Source organism: Battus philenor, unplaced genomic scaffold, assembly GCF_028537555.1.
Source record: "Battus philenor isolate CCGP_79_NKW_IND1 unplaced genomic scaffold, ilBatPhil1.0.hap1 SCAF_4, whole genome shotgun sequence".
In the NCBI taxonomy this organism is placed as follows: domain Eukaryota; kingdom Metazoa; phylum Arthropoda; class Insecta; order Lepidoptera; family Papilionidae; genus Battus; species Battus philenor.
Window position 1 is genome coordinate 5,929,480 of NW_027181704.1, and position 21,709 is coordinate 5,951,188.

At 31.6% G+C, this 21,709-nt stretch overlaps 1 protein-coding gene across 1 annotated transcript in view; it reads right to left on the reverse strand.

Annotated features, from left to right (window-relative positions):
• Positions 1-21,484, reverse strand: part of OtopLc (Otopetrin-like c) — a 66,888-nt gene extending 45,404 nt beyond the window's left edge. Inside the window, exon 1 of the mRNA XM_068771521.1 lies at positions 21,264-21,484. Within this exon, the coding sequence (XP_068627622.1) occupies positions 21,264-21,484 (221 nt within the window). The remainder of the gene's footprint in view (positions 1-21,263) is intronic.
• Between the last annotated feature and the right edge of the window lie 225 nt (positions 21,485-21,709).

Sequence of the window (21,709 nt, forward strand, 5' to 3'; positions counted from 1 at the left end):
ACAAGGGCTGGATGTGCATAACGTGCTATTTTCGAAACATCCGAGAATAGTTCGAAAAGCTTTCTATCTTTATCTCTTCCGTTATCTCTCTCACACGTAGCTCTTCACCCTATTCTCTCACGTGATGACGATAATTTGAACATCTGTGATTAATTAATCAAACTCCCAGGGCTATTGGCTTTGTGTGATTTTATCACCCGTATTTCGAAATTTAAATTATTAAATTACGTCTCTTGTTAAGTTAATTTAACATCATCAAAATAACGACATTAACGATAAAACAAATTTAGTGGAATTATACCTTGAAAACTTATTTAACTTAGTATGTTATGACTGAATGAGATTTAAATATGCCGCCATAACTAAATTTAAACTTGGACCTCACTCTTACTGCCTAAATGGTATTTGTAGATTTTGGCAGGTGATTAGGATTATTAGCCTTAGACCAGTTTTAAAATAGCGAAGCTCGGAGGCTCCTGTGGGAGCTTCAGTTGGGGCAGTTGTATACTTATGTTGAAAATAAAAATTACGAAATCAATAACTCGTGGCAAAAATTGTTACATTTCTCCTTGTTAAAACTAATGTATAATCAAAAACAATTGTTAGAATTGATTTAGATAAAGATTATTTCAAAGAAAAATCGAGTAACAATTTGAATTTTTATTACATTTTGAAATAAAAAAATATTTTAAGACGAAAGCCGCTTCCTAAGAGCAGATAGACCACCAACATGGGTCACCATACAGACAAGACACGCCCAAGCAAGAATGCTGCCAGAATGTACCAAAGAAAAAAGGAAACTTTAACACCGAGGGCTACAAAACCAGCCAAAACGACGGCAATAGCTACGATACGGAAGCTACTCCTCTCAACACCACCCAGAAAGACAAAAACATTGTACCTGAGTCACACAAACGCCACATAACATCCAAATGGCGCACGAGAACGGGCACAACTATTAGCGGGAGAAATTTAAATTTTAGCTCTCGTATTTCCCATCCGAACCCTGTGACCATAGAAGCTGTAAGAACCTCACAACGCTAACAGCGCTGATATTTAATCTGACAGAAATTAGAGAGATATAAAATAGACTAAATATTCTCCTTCTTTTCAACCAATGCACAAGGCTTCCCCCAAAGATCGCCACGATGATCGACCTTGTGCTGCTCGCATCCAGCTACTTACCGCGACCTTAACTATGTCGTCCGTCTACCTAGTAGGGGGAGCTACACGCTCCTCATCTACCGGCTCGTGGTCGCCAACCTATTTACCCTAAATAAACATTATTTCATTATTAATTAGTAAACAATTTTTACTATTATTCAATAGTCTATTAGAACTAAATACATTACTTATAATGTTGTGCTCTTGTTATTATACTTTTTTTAGGATGGATGATCTCTTTTGCCCTTTTGATATTCACAGACTTTGCGAGCGTTAGGATGCAGGGCCCAGGTGGGACATAGCATAAACTTTGTTATCAGTAACAAAGCTTTAGCAACCTCAGCTCAGGGCGCTACATATTTTATTACTGGATTTAAAGCTGCCGAGATCTTAGTTCGCTTTCGTGGATGTTCCGTGGAATAACCTGACACAGGGGCACATACGGCTTAGGCTGTCGCTGTGAAAGCGTTTCATATTCCAAATCAAAGGCGCCCGGAGGGTCAAAACTCTACTAGGTTGATACTACTATCGCTCAGCTTACATTATTACCAAAAAGTCTTGCTTTTATTTAATATTCTATTACACTACGGAAACATTACACTCATGACTCGAATAACGATCCATCACAAAGGCGAAACAAAGGTAGACATTGTGGCGCTAATATATCATTATTTTACTCCACATATAACAAAGAAGCCTTTATTTGACCATTGAATTGATCGTCGCAAAACAATAAAGCGAGTTGCGCTCTCATAGAACGGAACGAGACTAAATTGATTCATACCGTCCACGTGGAAAACCAAGATAAGGAGACGAGAACGCTTGGAGTCAAACGATTGCATTTACAACCGGAATCAGAAATTCTATTCTATTCGTCCCTTTACACAGAAATTGTAATAATGTTTCTTAGAAGACGTAGTCTGGCGGATAACGATAGCGTACTCTACACAATAGTTAAAGTAATCAAAATGCTTTTCATAATTAGAAATAAACTTTTAAACTAATATAATTTGACATACATTTCAATTATATTAAGAATTGAGGTTTTAATGAATAAAAATGAAAACAAAACATTTCTGGTCTATTAAAAGAACTAAGTTTATCATTACTATTTTACACTTCGTAATATATAAAAAACAGAGCATTATAGCCTAGCGGTGAAGGATAACTGACTGACTTCTAATCGTGGGAAGTGGGTTAAATTCCACACAGGAATTTGTGTGAAATATATTACAACGTCATTATTCATAACAGATGAAGGAAAACATCTGAGGATATACTAGGCATATACTATAACCCGAAAAAAGAGTCTCAACAGAGAGGGCCTATAATACAAGATTAATACCAGGGGCGATAGTTAATGTTTTCAGAATACCAAAAATTGTATTATCTACTTATAGATGATATAGGTAGAGTTTTGTAAACTACGTGAAAGGATCAGAGTTCTATTTTCGAATTTTAAAATTTGAATTTTATATTATTATTAAAAATTTAAAACAAATAGGGAAACAGGCAATATTCTAATTACTACGTAACAAAGTCACTCTCACCCTCGAGGAGTACAAAAGAGAGTTCTAATCCAGTATAGGAACAATAAAATATACATAATAGAATTATTCTTCATATTTGTTACTTTCACACAAAAGGTGATTTTGAACTTTACTAATACGACGAATAACAATAAGTATCCAAATAATAAAATTTGTCCGTTATAACAAACCGAAAATAGAAAGGAAAGTCGTGAAAGTATTTTTGTATCAAAACAATGGCGGTGACTTTGGAGGCGACTGCTTCCGGCACATAAAGCGCCAGGGCCCACCACGTTCAACTGTATCGACGAAATCGATAGCGCTGCACGTTACTTTCAAAAAGAACTAACAAAACGCATTTTCAAAAGAGATGTTGGGAGTTTTAAACGTTTTAACGCCTCGACTCGCTTTACGTTATTTTAAACACATATGTTGGGTTCATCTAATAAATTACGTAAAGAAAGTCAGCGCTTGTTTCCCACGAAGTTAAGTTACCCAGAACCAAAGTTTAGTACCATGTTGTTTAAAGAACAGTTCTATTTACAATTTTTATTTACCTATCTCTAATTTCTTCGCCAGACTTCGTAGTGTTAAAAGTTATCGGCTTGCCACAGTGTATAAAAAATAAAACTAATTACAAGCTAATCACTTCATTTATTAGTTTAAATATTAATAATTAACAATGATTCCTAACAAAAATAAGTTTTCTATTTCACATACTGCAAGACTTTAGTAACAATACCATTAGTAACTATATCATTAGTGACGTTATAAAGCTTTATGGTACACGGTATGTTTTTTTCATCATTGGAATTTCATTAATGAAAATTTTTACCACTAAAGACATAACGAGTCTTAAGATACTCTGTGATGAGGTAACAAAATAGTTATGTTTATTATATTTTTATTATGAGTTATTACTAGTTATTTTTAGTTCCCTAGATTTAACGAAAATATTATATAATAAAAAATCTAATTAATAAAATTAAAAATTAGTCAAGTAGTTGTCAGGTATAAAACTGAAAGTTTATACTGTTTTTATGTTTATTTTTTTAAATGCATAGATAATTGTAGCGTAAATTTATAAATTGAAAAAAAAATACTCGCGTTATAAAATAGTGAACATGAAGTTACTCATTGACTGTTTACCTATAAAGATTATGATATTGAAAACCAGATCATTCCATTTAAACAATGCCATCATCAATTTCATTACAAAACCGCATTCAAATGTCGCACACACTAATACATTCAAGTGTAATAGTTTAGTACAACTTAAGTCATAAACCTCTAAGAACAAAGGCGGCGCGAGTTCGCTTAGCTTCTAGACTTGAAGCGAGAACTAGGAACGGGTATTAGCATAAAACAAACTTTGCCTGTCTCCCTGACGACAATCCTCGTAAATATTAATAAGCAGCACTGAGTGGGCTCCGTAGCTTTGTACAGTGATGCCTTATCTTAAGCCGCTAAATAGATTCAATGCCTGTTTAGAATTTTTAAATCGATTCATTAATATTTCGTGCGCGTCTCGCGAATTTTCCGGCCCAACGTAAACGTTTTATTAAGATTTATTAACCATAATCTCTTTTACATTACATATTTACAATACGTATTACTCGTTTTGGCATCTATAGATTTGAAATATAATAATGTGGAATGCAGCATTAGATACATTTAATTTTCATGTTTTTTTTTATAACCTAGCGTGTGTTGGGGTTGCGTATGATATAAATTGCAATTGGCCCAGTATTTTATTTTTTATTTTACCTGTTTATAGTATAGATTATATTACTGACAACTCTTTAAAAAATAAAACAAAAAAATTATTACTGAATCTTATGAAAAATATTTTATATCGATTGTTCTAAATGCGAAAAAATACTCAGTAACGTTAGTCAAACGACATATCATTACATACGTATTAGAAATTAACAAGATTTTATTATGTATGTTAAAAATGTTCCATATTTAAACATAAAAGAAAGTTTCAAATTAATTTAAATCAAAAAGCCATCAAATGTTTAGGTAAATAAAAAAAGATGTAACCTGTTAAATGTGATAAATGGTGGATATTATACAAACAGTAAGCAATATCGATATCTTATAAAACTTAACGTTGTGAATTCTGTCGAATCATGCGGTATAAATAGACGACTTCCCTACTCTACGGAACCTGACGGTGTTGTGTGATTTACGATGCGTGATAGTCACTTAAGTAATATATTGCTTTGAAAACATAAGTGTCTATCTGTATTTTTTTCTTATTATTAAACATGAGGTCCCTATTTATCTATCCAGCGTTAATAGATTCGTTAAAAACCTATTCTTCTGGAGAGATTGGGAGGCTGTATCACGACGCTTGGAAGATAACTAGGAGCAAAGAAAGCCGTGAGGGGGACTCGACTATCACTTGTAACACGTTGAGAATGCAAATTTAAGTGAGAATTCATAGTCCAATAGGGTCGGCCTAAGTGTCAATATACGCCGGTAAAAAGACCTTCACCAACCAACAGACAACATTCACAGAATATAATATTAACAACAAAAATATTTTATTTACCCGGCACTCCTTTTAACTCAGATCTCTGGACACTTTTACTTTACAAACAATGTCTCTACAAAAGCTAAATGAGGACAATTCAGTATTTAAGTTTTATTAGTCAAATAAATTCATAGCAACTACTAACGGACTGCAGAAATAGTAACAATCATTATGGTATTCAGTATTGAAATGTAACGTTAAGGGTGCTGGAGTCAGTCGATGTAACGAATGACATTGTTTTAAATCTTGGTTAACTGTTTAAACTTATAGCTCAGAATATAACTAAGTAGTTACTTTTATAGTTCACTTTTGAATCCACAACAGAATTTATTTTATAATAGGACGAAAAGTAACTCTTTGCAAAATTTGTAGCAACGATTTAACATCCGAACACTGATGATATCTGTTATTGTCTACAAGTTTCGTATATTATTCTGATATCACAAGACTTTATATCTTGTTAAAGAATTAACTTCCATGTTAAGAATAGCCTTTTGGCATTTTCATCTAAAGTAATATAAAAATTTACATACGTAAAAAATACATTTTTTTTACACCAAAAATAATTGAAAATCTAATTTTGGTCAATGAACATTTTTGATAAATTATACTTATAGAATAGCGATACCCAGCGATAGTGGGTTGATTATTGCAATCGTAGATCGCGGGTTCGATTCCCGGGATACAATCTTATATAATTCACACTTTGTGCATTTATTGTATATATTTAGGATTGTTTCCATTTAGGATTATATATCACAAATATTAAGATTGCTACTGCTCGCAAACAAGTTTCCAGAGATTGGGCAGCAACGTTCTCTGTGTACTATAACACCACACTGTGATCGCCAACCCGCATGTCAAGCGTAGCGATTATGGTATGACCCATAGATATCTTTGGGGAAGCGTATGCCTTGCAGTGAACGTCTATGGGCTGAAACGTAACCCTAATATTTTTTTCATAAAAATCAGATTCGAATCAAATGTGCTTCTTTTAAGCACTTCTTTTCTATGCTAGATTTTAAAACACACATCGCTCATTTTCCTTGTTAGTCCCATAGAGATAGCACTCGTTTTCATTGAACTTAATTTCCTCTTAACGTGAAAGGAATGCTTCGTCGGAAACCCAATTCAAAACATGATTGATTGCCATTTTATTGACAGTGAAGATTAATACTACGTTCACTTGAACGTTTTGGGTAAGTAAATGTGTATTATAATGGCGAGATTCATTTTTTCATAAATTTACTGGCCGCTTAATAAAAAAACGTAAACGAAAAATTGTTATACCATTACAAAAATTTCTATGTGAAGCGATATATCACTATCACCCTTTATAACATTAGAACATCTGTTACAGCCATATGTTGTAACAAAAAAATGATATTGTCAGTGAAATCTATCTTTAAAAGCTTTCTTTATTGAAAAAAAAAATACTTACGCTTGTATCTTTCATACTCACGAATCAAGAAGTAAATTTATTATAATTATTACTCTGTGACATATCGAGTTCTAAATCCAGAGTTTGAAATATATTTCATACTAAAAAATAATTAGAGTAGAAATAGGGTTGTGTATTGAGTGCCAAGTCAAATGGTTCAAATGAACTTTAAGGGAAGATTAATAAAAGTTGACGCTAACTACTTTCAAAGTTTGAAGTGACGAAGGCCACAAAAACGTTCCTCTACCGGGACGTTGCCCGAAAATAAAAGTCCTTTTCGTATTGCTAAAAATAGAAGAAGACAATCGATTTTGTTTTGACATTTTTTTTAAAAAAAGAAAGAAGAGGTTTAAAAACGTTCTTATAGCTATTTAAGAATTAAAGAAAAACCTAGATTACTACTACATATTTTTTTACAGATGAGCAATATTACTATAGGCTACAATTTATATCAAATTGCTAATAAGGATATTGTATAGCGGAGCGTTGTTATCTTTTATGTGAGTTCATAGTTAATAGGCACTATTGCCAGGCCCATCGCTGTGAACATATTGATTAACATACTTATATCACATAATATAAAGTCATATATGTAAACATATACTCGTATAATACAAAATATATTTTGTAAATATATACTTACATCGCATTAATTTGTTGGTATTATTAAACCAAATAGAAACAGCGTTGCCTAGTTGGGACGAATACATATATGGTAAGTGGCTATTTAAAAGAGGTGGTTGTGTTCGCATTGAACCCAATTTAGATACGATTCTCGTATAAGGGATAACGTTACTTGTCAGTGGTATATGTAGATTTCATATACGTTATCAGACCTGACATAATTTGATTTATTATATTGTATTTTATTTATTTATTTATCTATTTTATACATTTTTTCTTCGCGGTGGGTAATGACACTCTCTGCCAGTATTATATAACCTAGATGATGCACAGATAACAAATAGTTATGTAATTGTAATATAAAGTATATACATATACTAAACCTATTATTTAATTACTATTATATTCTATTTAAAATGATTTTTATAAATATCTGAAAATTAGCGAGTAACTTACAGTGTTTTTTTTTCTAAGATATGTTATGGAGTCAGTAAATAATTAATTTTTGATAAAATTAAAATATTGTTTGTTAAATAAACATCGTTATTAAACAAAATCCAGTATCATTCGTTTAACAAAATAAAACATGTAGAGATTGTAGGTATCGTAATTTAGGACGAAAAAAGCGAAGTAAACAGTTCTCTTTCAGCGCCACAACGGTGCGTCATTTGATTGGTCTCCATTTGCAAATTTTTATTTTGATGTACGTGTTTCCAATATTCGCCAGAATTCAAATGTATGAATCGTCAACTGAATAAACAACACTTTCAATTAATTTGGCAAAAGCTTTAAATCGAAAACTTTCATAATTACACATAGTCCACTCAAATTTTGGGCTGCTCCAAATGGAAGCGCAATTTAAATTATTTTTTCATAATTTAAATGGTCTTTTAACAACTTGGAACAGTTTTATAACTACTATTAGATATTTTGCGCTCATTTTCACCAGGAATTCTTTTAATTCTTAGTATTAATATCATAGTTGAAAACAAAATCTTGCGTGTTTCATATTATCACTTTATTTATTTAATAAACAACGACTATCTCCAAGTATTTTAGTAATAACGAAGTTATGTTTTCATAGATTTTTCTATGATATATGATGATTTCAACTTTATTACGTCGTTTACGTAACGTATTATCCTATCTCGACTTTCTTGGTTGACTTCAAATGATTGACAGACAGGGTCAGGTGTTTTAATGTACTCCGTGGTTTGTACGATAAAAGAAAATATTGTTTCTACAATTTTTATAAATTATACTCTCTTCATAAACACGTACAGAAATAATGACAGATAATTAAGGATAAAGTAAATTGATTTTCGCGTACGATTAGTAAATCATATGCATTATGTATACAATATTTATCTTACTGTTGTCAATATAGAATACCAGAAGCTATAATCGTAACACAGCCATTTTCACAGCCTTAAATACAAAAATGTAATTATAAATACCTGATTCAGTAAAGGTCCTGCCATAAAATGATATTCATTCAAAGGTTAAACAAAAGGGCGGATTAAAATAGATCCCCGTAATAGCTTTATACAGAGTGTTTGGTTATAAATGTAAAAATTTTAAGTGAGTGGAAGTATATCATTTACTGTTACTTAATGTATAATACACTCTATTTCAAAAATCAATGGTTTCAGAAACAATAAAAAACGTAACGATAATACAGATATAAAAGCATTGTCAAAATAAGTATTACTATATATTATAATTAACTATGGTTAACTGTCTATCGCTACAAACTTTATTCTATTAGAAATCAAATATAATAATAAATTAATGTAACACATTTCAGAGTGACCTGTTTATACAGGTTCATTGAAAATAGGTATAAAGACTTTAAAATAGATACAAAGATATATCCTAAGTAAAATTAACCGCCTTAATCGAATTTAATAGCAAAGACATTCAGAATAAATGTCTCGTGATCTATAGTCACATAAAGAAGGGGAGCTTTTAAGGTTTCACGTTCAAGAAACTAACATTGTTCCTCGAAGCAATACTGTGACTTTTTACCTTATCGCAAACTTAATACAAAAAAACAGCTTTCCCTTGATTATAATTTTATCACCATTGCTTTAATGTTATCTCCAACCTAATTACTTTAATTTTTAAACGTGCCATAATGATTTCTATTATGTTATGATAATTAACATTATTAAAAAAAAATCGGGAAATTCACGTATTATTTCAAATATTAAAAGCTTGAAAAGGTAGTTGTCATCACTCGTATCTGCAAACCTAAATAACTAAGGATACTTGCTTCTATAAATTCATCATTGCAATCAATGTATACCTTTAGTGAAAACTTACGACAATCCAACTTGACTTGTGACTTCGGACCTCATGTGCAAACTCACAGTTGCTCAACCAGCCATGCCCGGAACTTCTCAAAGAGATTGAATCGGGAATGAAGAAATCAGAGAGAAAGAATTTGTCGCAGAACCCAGAAAATTGGCAAGTTGATAGGCATTGGTTGGCAGTCCAAATAGCGCGAATAATAAAGGCCCGTTGGAACTTAAAATCTGGCAGTAGAGACCACAAACCGGCAACGTAAGACGTCAACAGTGGACGCCGGCGTTCGACCAGCGAAGGCTTCTTACCATTCTCATTTGAAATCTATGAGGAAGATCTATGTCCAGCTGTGGACGACATACTGCTGAAATAATAATGATGATGGACGATGATCACTGCAACAGTTCAATTATTAAAACGACCTTATGAAAATTAAATGGCGACAAAGCATCCGCTGAATCTGTATTATTGACAGTTTACTTTTTTAAAACAAAAGTCATGCATACAACAATCACTTACGTTTTTTTTTTTTTGTTGAAGGAAATGACTTTCCAAAAAGTCTCATTTCTCCGTGTCTAAACTATTTGGACATGTGCAGGGCGGCATAAATATCAAAATACACACCGAGTCTTAATTTTCCCTTTAATTAAGCAATGTGCTCACCGCTCGTCAAACGCACCAGCCCGTTCCTTGTGGTGTAATTTAGAGATCGCTCTCGTCGACGCAGGCTGGCGTGAAATTAGCGTGGCGTGTCGCGTCAAGTGTTGGCTTGTACGAGCCACCAACTACCGTCGACACTGTTGCTAAGAGAAAACATATTTATGCAACATGAACCATTTTGCTAACGTTGAATCTCTATACTCGCGTCTGCTGTAGCTCTTATTATTATAAAATGAATACATGCCATAGATATAATAATTAGCAGTAGGTAAATGTCGAGTTTACTATAGTGTTACTTAAACTGCTGTACCGCGCTTTAGGAAATCTCGACCAGGTTGGGGCCAAGAGCTTGAGCGTCGCTTCCACGAGAATTAACGAACAACTGACCGAAAGGAGCAGCCCATACTCTCTGATAGTTTGAATCATATCGATTGATAGCCAAAAGCCTCCCTTTTGGGGGGCGCTTAAACCCAGTCATTCTATAAAGCATCCCCCTAAGCAATTTAGGAACTGCGTTTCTAATTCCGGTGAAATGACTAGCTTATTGACCTGTAGCTAGTTTATACCCGGTGAAGTGGTATACGAAAACAAAAAGCATGTTTCATTGGTTAAAAATTGCTTCAATGAAAACTGTCATTATTATGCCGGCAAATGAAACGCTTGTTGGCAGTACAAAGCTTATATATAAGCGGATTTCGAAGATGTTGCTTCAAAACAAACTAAGCGGCTTCAAAGAAGGAAATAAATTACTGAATAGTAAATTTTATTGCTTCAGTTTGCGGAAGCTCCCAATACTACCTATTTCACTAAAACTATGAAAATTTTAAATCTATTTTATTCAGAATTATTGTTACTTTTGTCATATTTGTTATCACGTAATTATATGTACATTAGCAAGAGTGATCAATAAGAAATATTATTGCTTTAAAGATTATATAGGAGATAACCATGTATGATATCTTTTCAAGCTGATTTTCACCTGACAAATAGACGATTTTTACCTGAAAAATTATAAAATTAGCGTTAAAAGAGTAACTATCGATTTTCTTGTCAGATTCTTTTAGATACAATAAAATTATTCCTAAACAAGCAGTAGTCATTCGAATGTTTGTCATATTAATAAATCGACTTTACGAAAGTACTTATCAAGGCCTATTCGGAAGAATAAATATTTGTTTCATTATTTTATCAAGAAAGAATATTCTCCTTCTTTCTAGAAAACAAAAAATGCTGCGCTGTGTGTTTTATTTAAATAAATTTTCTAATAATTAAATACGATGGACTTATGAATATTCAAATTCCAGGCTCGCCATTAAACGTTCTAACTGCCTAATAAAGTGGGTCCTTCACTCGACACTAGACAACACGCGGCGTCGTTGTACAGGGTTAAAATATACTCGAAGTCGTATATACGACATAATAATTATTTGTTTGAAACTTTTATTAGAAATTACATAAATATTCTTATTGACATTTTTGCTATTGAGTAAAGTATTAAAGGTACTATAAAATACACAAGTACCCATAAAGCAATGGCGAAGGCTATGCTCGGGGCTTCACTTCGAGATCAAAAGAGATGAGGAGATCCTCTGAAGAACCAAGGTTACGACATACCTCCAAGAATTTCAAGAATTCGAGTGATGACCAAAAGCCAGTAGACGCGGCGTGGGTACGCCCACCACTGGATGGACCGACGACATAGTCAAGATCATAGGTATTTATTGGATGTTGACAGCGCAAAACCGGTCATCGTGGCGACGTTTGGGCTAGGTGTATACCTAGCAGCAAGCGTCTATAATGTTGATGGTGGTGATAGTGACGATGACATGTATAATAAATCTTTACACATAATAAAAAACAAATTATTAAAGATTAATACTTTTCAATCTTTCCGGAAATTTTCGTCTAAATAAGAAAAAATAATTTTAAACAATTATTTCATATTGCATTACATAGCAACAAATTATTTTACACAAAATCTTATTATAATAATATTATTTGTTATCCATACTTTAGTCACATAACTTTTCTTATTTAATGTTACTATAATATTTTAAATCTCACGTATAAGGTTTTATATAAATCCTATAACATTGTCAGTGTTTTCACTGCTATGTTAAGGACACTGTGAAAGAGATAAACCCATTTGAGTTTGTTGTGGTTTCTTTACAGTTCAAAGCACGTTTTTATAACATCGTAGCTTTAAGTTGACGGATGGCATAGTAACGAAGCTCAATTTTATTCTAGTTTTTCATAAATTGGACTCTTCTGGTATTTTTCTCACATCGAACTCAAGTAGTCCAATAAATTGATGATAATATGATTTCTTATATATAACTCTGTATGGTTTTCATAACATTCTGACATGTGCTGAGTTACATCAATAGCCTATTTAATATTTTAAGGCCTCTACTCCATATAAAACTACGCAAAAGATTTTCATTTCTCGTCGTAAGCCTGAGTACAAGTAAATTACCCATTATTAAGTAACAGATAAAACCTTTTACGACATGATACTCTTTGATCTTTCACGATTAAACAGAATATCAAATAGCTTTAATCTTAGATAATTACTGACATATAATGACAGTTTCATTCACTCTATAAATAAGATTCCTGTCTCTCATAATTTATATTTTAAAGTTTGCTTATTTAACTAAAACAAAATTCACTTAACAATGAATATAAATTATTAGCTTTGATGCTCGAAACTTGATTCTTGAGTTGTTAGGCTACATAACAAGACTATAAAATCACATTTCAAGCGTTGTCGGACAGTTACAAAGTGAAGCTAAAGAATTAATTTGCCTTTCTCTTACAGATGATATTAAAGAGTCTCAACGATCACTAATGATGTAAAGATTATCATCATGTCAACTGATGGACGCCCACTACAAGGAATAAAACTCTTCCAACGATCGTTACAATTCTAGCGACTTCCGTGTTCTTCGCTAAGTCGTCAGTCCATCTAATGGTGGGTTAACCCACGCCGAGGTCACCAGCTCGTGGTTCATTCGACACAGTAATGTAACACAATCCTAAAATACCCGCTTCAAAATGTGAACAAAGTTTTACCTTCAAACTGAATAATTTCAAGTAATATCGTAAATAAATGTAGATCAAGTTTTATCTAGCTTAGATCAACTAGCTTTAACTTATAACAAAGAAGCACGCAGACGAAAGGCAGTTAATGTGAGTAAACATGAATTCTCCTACTCTGAATAAAGAAAAACTTATTTTTAATATACGACCTATACGACAATGGAAAATATTGTTAACTGTACATTTATTAACTAGTGAAATTAGAAAAGTAATAGACTATTTATAATAGACATATTGCAATAGACATAAATTATTACAAGAAGACAATTTGCCGTCACATGTTTCAGTGAATTAAATATAGTTTACAATACATTACGCGCTTTTGTTTAATGATCAAAGTAACCATTAGTTGGAGCTGCTAATGAACGCATACAACCCGCAAATAGTTGGCAACCGCAACCGTAACAAGCTAAGTTGGCGATACTAATGGTGCCAACACTTCCATACATAAATTATAATCAATACTGTACAGTAAAACTAGAGGTATGTCTCTTTTACACAATTTTCATAGAGGCAATACGTGTCAAGGTATCGCTGTCCGAAATTTAAAATAAAACTTTCGAACATATTGATTGCCCATGTTTAAAAATATATATCAATATTTTTCATTTTAAACACATTGCAAGATCTTTGGTCATTAGCAGTGGTTTAATTCAAGATATTTAGGAGTCACTAAAAAGTTCAAATCTAATGAACACACAGTAATGTAAAACATTTGGATCAGACATACAAAAACCTTGAAAACCAAACAACAAAAATTGAAGTTACTGTTTTATTGATTTTTTTTAATGGATTATAATTTTTGCTTAATTCCTTCGTGGTAAATAACTATTAACAAAGTATAAATTTTCTTGAAAAGATGATATAAATATATCTGATGTTACAGCAGATAGCTTAACCGCCTGGTATGCCACAGGTTGAGTATACCTGGTTTAGACGGACACTACCAAAGAATTATCATATTCCATTCTAAAAGATATTGTGAGGATTTTGAAAGACATAATCTTATTGAATTCTTTAATATCATTTTCATACACATGGGGCAGTCACTCCTGAAATTTGAATAGCCAAACTTCCAAATCCAAAAAAGGCGTTCTAGGATGTAATCAAAGAATAAAATATCAAGTACTGTAAATCACTACAAACACAAAGAGTGGTCGCATTATTGCTAAATTTTTGAAGAGTACGAAATAGAAAACTTATCATTGTAAGTAATCGTTAATTAATAAACGAAATTAAATCAATAAATAAAGTGATCACATTGTAATACCTTTTTGTATATTTTTTCTATCCGACTGCGACACAAAGGGGCTGCTAGTAATATAATAATATCAAGCCCTTTCATTTTGAACAGGTTTAATAAAAAAGTTTCATTTCTAAATTTACGAGACTATTCTTGTCTGGATCTAGTTAGTGGTCTAGTTCTCCTGCGAGGATCACTTATAAGAAAAGCGAATGGGTCTTTTCAATTGTCGGTGTCTGTTAGTTAATTTTGTTTTCTTTTTACCATATACTATCGGAAACATAGTCTACCCATCTCTTAAATATAAAAATAAATATTTATATCTAAAAGTACAGCGAAAGATTCTAAACTTAGAAAAAGGCTGTATGCGTTCCTTAACCTATAGATAAAAAAAAAATTATGTAATTAAAATTATGCGTAGTATCACAACGCTCTCCAAAAATATAGGGCAACTGCAACCGTAAAAGGGAGTACAAGTAACGACAATGAATTTAAACCCTTGCCACTCAATTGGAAAGAAACGGCTAAGTTATTACGACGAAATTGAAGAGTCGTTAAGAAAGTCGTTAAACGAAAAATCGTAAATCTCATTCTCACTTTACACAACTTAAGCCATCAAAGTTAGATCGTATATTTGTAAATATATGACAGTTATATTTAACTTTATCTTTTTAGATATGCTATAGGAAAAAGTTAAGGAAGTTTATTAGTTTGACAAATAACAATTTTAAAGAGTTATGACCAATAAGCTTGCTCTTGGAATAAATGTACCACAGCCTACCTATAGACAAGTCGGAAGAGCAAACGTAAAAATAGAAAAGGCAATTATATATTATTTACCAAAATGAGAAAAATGTCAATGTTTCACCATGGTTAGACTTTTTTTTAAATATATATATTGATTGATTGTGGATAAATTTATTTAATTAGTCTTTACATTAGTTATCTAGTTACTTCAACGATAGAAGCAGCAAGCGGCCCCGGAAATGAGTTCGTGTGTTCTGGTGTTGGATCAAAGCGTATACTGCACATTCTAATTTAAGGTGTCTATATGTTTACCGTGGTAGAGTTCTCGATTGTAACAGGTACAAAAACAAAAAACACAAGAGAACCCAACACACTTAGATTCATAATGACAAATTTTTTTCAACATAATAGGTTGTCGCTGAATAAATTATATTTACTACCTAGACATCTCTTTTAAATAATCTGCCAGATTAATGTTGAAAAAGGACCATGGTTGGCTCTATGGTTTATTATCATTACTTCAGCCATAACACGTGTTAAATGTAAGCCTTCCCCATAGATTTTTAATAGGATCGGTCGGAAACAATCTCCATTCAATGTCTTCCGACGACCTTAACAAGTTCGTTTATCCACTTTGTGGCTGGAACTCCTAGGCTGCGCTTGCTAGTCCCAGGTTTTTATTCCAAGCTTTAATGGCCCAACGGTCATTTGTTCTATATACTATGTGACCTGTTCACTGCTACTTCAAGTTACCAATCCGGTGGGCTATGTCGGTTCTATGGTTACGTTTATTATTATTTCATTACACAGTTTATAGACATGCGAACGTGGCAACCTACTTGTAGCCGAGATATTTATATGTTAATACAAAAGCTATGCGATCTACTATCGTAAATCATAATTCTTAACTACGGACCTAAAACTGCTCAAGTATTTATTTATGGATCCTTAACGCCACAGAAATGATTTTGAAGAAAATTTCTTTGATACGAATACAATTTCAAATATTTGCCGCGTGCAGTTTTGATACCTCAAATATAAATTGATAAAAAAAAACAATTTTTCAAAAACCTTCCTAAGGATATAGTTATAATTATTAATATTATATATATATACTATATAAAATTATAATTATTAAATAATTTACCAAATTTTCACAGCGATATGGTTTTTGAATCTATCGAGTACAGATTCACCCACATTAATTTTTATATATACATATTAAACTGTTTTCATAAAGAACAAACTAACTAAAAAGTGTTTTTAAACTTTAATGTTAGGATTATAGTTATCTACTGCACAGCTGCAATATTCTAATTAAGTCGGTACGTATTAATCGTTGAGCTATTGTTGCAATATTTAATTACGTTGTATGCCTTTATAACTTTTATAAAACTCTAGCATAAAACCAATGTTGGTGGCTTTCAATGTTTTAGTTTACTTTATTGTTTAAAACTGGTCTATAAAGTAAAAACCTTTAGCAAGTTTTAAAAGTGTCGTATATAGTGAAACGATTAGACTATTCATTTTCAACATAATAATTTCATTTCCAAGCAAGCGGCCAACATCCAATGTCTTCTGGTGACTTTGACAAGCTCGTCTGTCTACCCCAGAACCTTTTCGTAAACCTCAAGATTGTACTATTAAAACATATCATATTAAGTAATGGCAAAGAGCACTACAGAATTTTGTTTCAAAAATCTCTGAGTGGCACCACATTGTATTAAATAGGTATGTCACTAATCGTTATGAGCAAGATACGTTTATTTACAGGTAGAAGACAGAGCTCGTCTCTAAGAGAGTGCGATCCATAATAACCCACAGACTCTCTACTGATTTGTGTAAATCACAACTTATCAGATTCTTGTTACATAGACATGGCGATTTCGTTACAAAGTTTTTCTTTACTTCTTTTGACCAATGGAAGAGTTATAGAATTGACCTAAAGTGTTCACGACTGCTAGAAATCGATCACCGATATAGCGACGTGTTCAACTGGGGATTACGAGTTCATAAAGAGCCAATATAACATTAAGATCGTATAAAAGCTATAAAAGGGCGAATGAACAGCTTATTTGCTATTAATGAATGTACACTCTATTCATAGATCAATTCAGAAAAATTTCAGAAAAAAATAGCACTAAGGTAATGTAGTAAGAAAAAGCGTTTTAAAAATTTGAATTACTATGTATTAAAATTAATTGTTATTTTGTAGACTTTGCCGACTTTGTACAGCTAGAGTTTAATAACCTGTATATCTATAACCTAGTATAAAAATAAATTAACATAACATAGTGTCATCAAATAGCTATGAATACCTATTTGACTATTTTCCATAAAAAATAACGTGTAATTTATTTATGTATTTGTACAATATGTATGATTAATAATTAATAATAGTAATTCTAAACCAGAACACATATCCCGAAACATAAAACTCAAAAAGGCCCTTTGTTATCCGTCACCTAGAATCGTGAATATTTTCCCTTTTAAAAAAGAAAGTAGGACATCAACAAAAGGATGCGCTTCTAATCCTGAAACGGGCAACGAGAAAATAGCGACTACATATGTAGGTTTGTTTCAGAACAACTATAATGTATTATTAATATTTCATATTTTACAACGTATTAAATAAAAAAAGATTAATAAATATGTGTTAAAAGTACGATGATAACAATTATTTCAAAACTAAGCTGAAAATTAATTCCGTCCAAAATGGAAACACTATTGTTTTGTTTTACAAAACGTTACTTCTTATTATGCAGCCTATATACATATAGGCTGCATAATAAGAAGTAACGTTTGATAAAGTGATTTTCATATAGGTTTTTGTATATAATAATCTTGGAAATACATTTCATTGTGATAGAAGTAACATTTTACATTCACTAAATATTTATTAGTTCGATAATCGAAGATTAGTTATTGCTACAATTAAAGTTTATTAATATTAGTAGTTGGTAGTATTGTTGGTAAAAAATCGAAAACCCTTTTCGATCTATTGTCAATCGCCAAAATGTTCTTCGGCGAATGTCTGTCGGCCACACGTCCATTAAAATACCGGCGGTACCTGGATCATACACTAACATCAATAATAAATACAAGTTAATTTTTTAAATGAAGAATGTAGACGGGGGACAGGGTGATTGATTATTTGTGTAGTAGTAAAAGAGATCAGATAAAACCTTTTTCACGATATTCAGTCCTCTAGCGGGATTAAAAAATAATTTAAAATATTATATATTGTTATGATATGATGTTATTATATTATATTATTACTTTATTCATTTAATAATATACTTTTAACTGTTATAAATAAAACTAAGAAAAGGAAGGTGTTAGATATTTCGTGGGATTTTATTACAAATGAATAAAGTGAGACCATGAAGGAGGATATGTTAACTTTGCGAAGACAAAAGGCGTTACGAGTTTATTTTTATTTCTTGTTTTTATCGTGTATCTGTCACTATTTTTCATGTAACATTTTAAATTATGATGTATAAATTATATGTTATAAAATGAGTAGAGCGAAGCAACCATTAGAATACCATTTCTTTAAAAACATCTTTCGGAGAACCTCCAGCTTTTAAGTTACAAATAGTGTGTACAGTTCTTTTTGGTAAAAGAAATATAGAATTAATGTCTCGTGTATAAATCTGTCATGTTAATGTAATGTGAATGCCTCAATAGCTCATAAAAAGAATATAGTCAATAAATAACAGAAAATTTTAATATCTATTTTTTTCATTTATTATACGCCACGAGATATATCTAGAGAAATATTTTGGAAACATTCTGTACGTTCTTTATTTACAATACCTATCAAAGGTATACTCTAGTTAGGAAACAATCATAAATAAAAGTGAGTGAAGTGTATGCGAAATAAAAAATGGTAGAATGGAAAAGGTACATACGTAAAAATAGTAAAGTAATGAACTCATCACGATTTACGATTTATCAAAATTATCTATGCTCTACATAATTTGAACACAAAGAACGCTTAGGGCTGTCAGAAAGTATGTCAGCGATACCCGTCAAACGGGTCGTATCGGATCTAGGGGCTTTCTCTACGGACCCTAGGGTCAGATAACTGACACAATATGTCACGCGGTTAGATACACTCTTTAGAAAAAAAAACTTGGTTATTTCATCAACTTTACAAATATGTTAAACGTAATTTTTTATATTTTTAGGCTAACGCTGTTTCAAAAATATTTCTAAATTCATATTCAAATTACGCATAATGGAATGATCTTAAGACAAATATCAAACAAAATACTTAAATTATTTAAAAAAAATTTATTAGTAAATTTATTAATTGTTCTTGTTACTTTCCATATCTAATTCACCCCTTTAAAGGTTTTGCACATATAACTAATCCCATATATTTAGTTAATTTCACGTCAATAATGTTATAAAATCTTTTAAAAGAAATTTATTAAACAAAATTAATAGAAAAAGATTAAAAAATGTCAGCTATTTTACGTTAACGAATCAATTTAGCGGGAGACCAATTAAAATTATGCCATCTGCGTTCCGGCAGCAATTCTGGGTTTTCTACAAAACTAACAAATGATTACAGCTGTCAATGCATTAATTAAGGGGAAAGATTAACGTAAAATAAAATGGCGTTTGCTGTAAAAATTTTTTTGCCAAATTGGGCTATACTTCAATACAAATTTCAGGTCATGTTTTGGATAAGTGTATAATATCCTGTATTAAATATACGATTGTATAACGCCTCTCAACGAAAACATACCAAAACAATAAACAAATTTATTGTACGTAAGAAGATAACTATAAAGTTCCATCTCTGCTTATGAACCGATATATTCCGTTCGAACTAAAGTAACTAGACAGTCACCTCTATAAGTAAACTCTGAAATAATTTATACAGTAACTACACAGTATCATATTTCCATGAACATTTTTCATAAAAATCCAAGAAACATATTACGTTAATTATTATTCTAGAAGCTTACCTCAACACTTCGCGGATAACAGAGCTCGACCGAGGAACAGTTTCGTTCTTTGTTTAACGCCATAGTCGGGATTTTTGAACAGATGTTGTTCATTCATTATAAAATATTATATTTTAATAAATAATTCGTTAGATGTTCTGAATACTCCAAATAGATTATCTTAAAAATTTATTACTAATGTATAAAAATGCGCATAGTTTGTTCTTTCCAGATAATCATTAATTCAAGTAATTAATTCTTACATATATTTAATGTTGAAAAATAAATTTAAAAGTAAAGATCATAATCAGCGATTTTTATTTTGTTTTTGTATTTTTATTTATTTATCTATCACATCTGTTAAAACTGTCACAAAAGTTCAAATAAAGGATATATTATTTTTAAAATCCTTATATGCTTATTTCTGATCTACCAATTCTAAGCATTGAAGGAGAATACAAAAAACAAACATATTAATATTTATGTTTTAATAGAACACACGTTAAGAACAAATCTAGACTATACGGAAATATCATTGTAATGTAATATAGAAACCACAAGAAATAAAACAATAACATTGTGTGTCATCTTCACACAATTAAACCTCCAGTTTTAATACTATTGTGCGAGGTTTTATAGGTAACATCAAGAGTCTGAAATATTTTACATATTTCAATGTTTCTGTGTACCCCTTTTTAAATATCAACCGTAAAGCATAAAAAAATAAATTTTCGACCTAGTAGGTTAGGTTATTTGTTTTTATAAAAAGTGTTTAAAATTTTAAATGTGTTTTGATTTTAAATAAACACTGATAGTGTGGAAACTTCAAAGTAGCACTTAAAACCGCCAAATCTATAGCAACGTTGGTGTTATTTCTCGAGTATTTGTTTGGTAGTCCTGTAAAATAAACGATTATTACAAATGACCAAAAATGAATACTTACTATTGCGCCAGGTCTTTGTCATCAAGGCCGGAAGGAGTCGCGAGCGTATCCGCATCGCCCTCGGCCCTCCCGCCCGGATGTTCAGGAATTATTCGTTCGATCGTCGTAACCTCTTCGATATCCGAGTCGATCCCTTGCGCGAAGTCCATGTAAAACGACTCGCGCGAATCGCTCGAACCTCGTCGCAATTTAAGCGACAGATCAGGCGAGCTGTCATCCATTTTCCTGGCACAGTATTCACGTATTCACTCAAATACAAAAATTTATCTCGGAGTTCCTTATTTTACCTTCATTTTGAACTATAACGTCTATTCTTATAAACCTAACCCATTTTTAATCCTACTGACGACATTTCATAATTCCAATCATATATCGCCATTCTGTAAATATATATGCCTTAAAATATTTAAATAGAAAATTAACATACGGTAAATTAAAAAATTTAA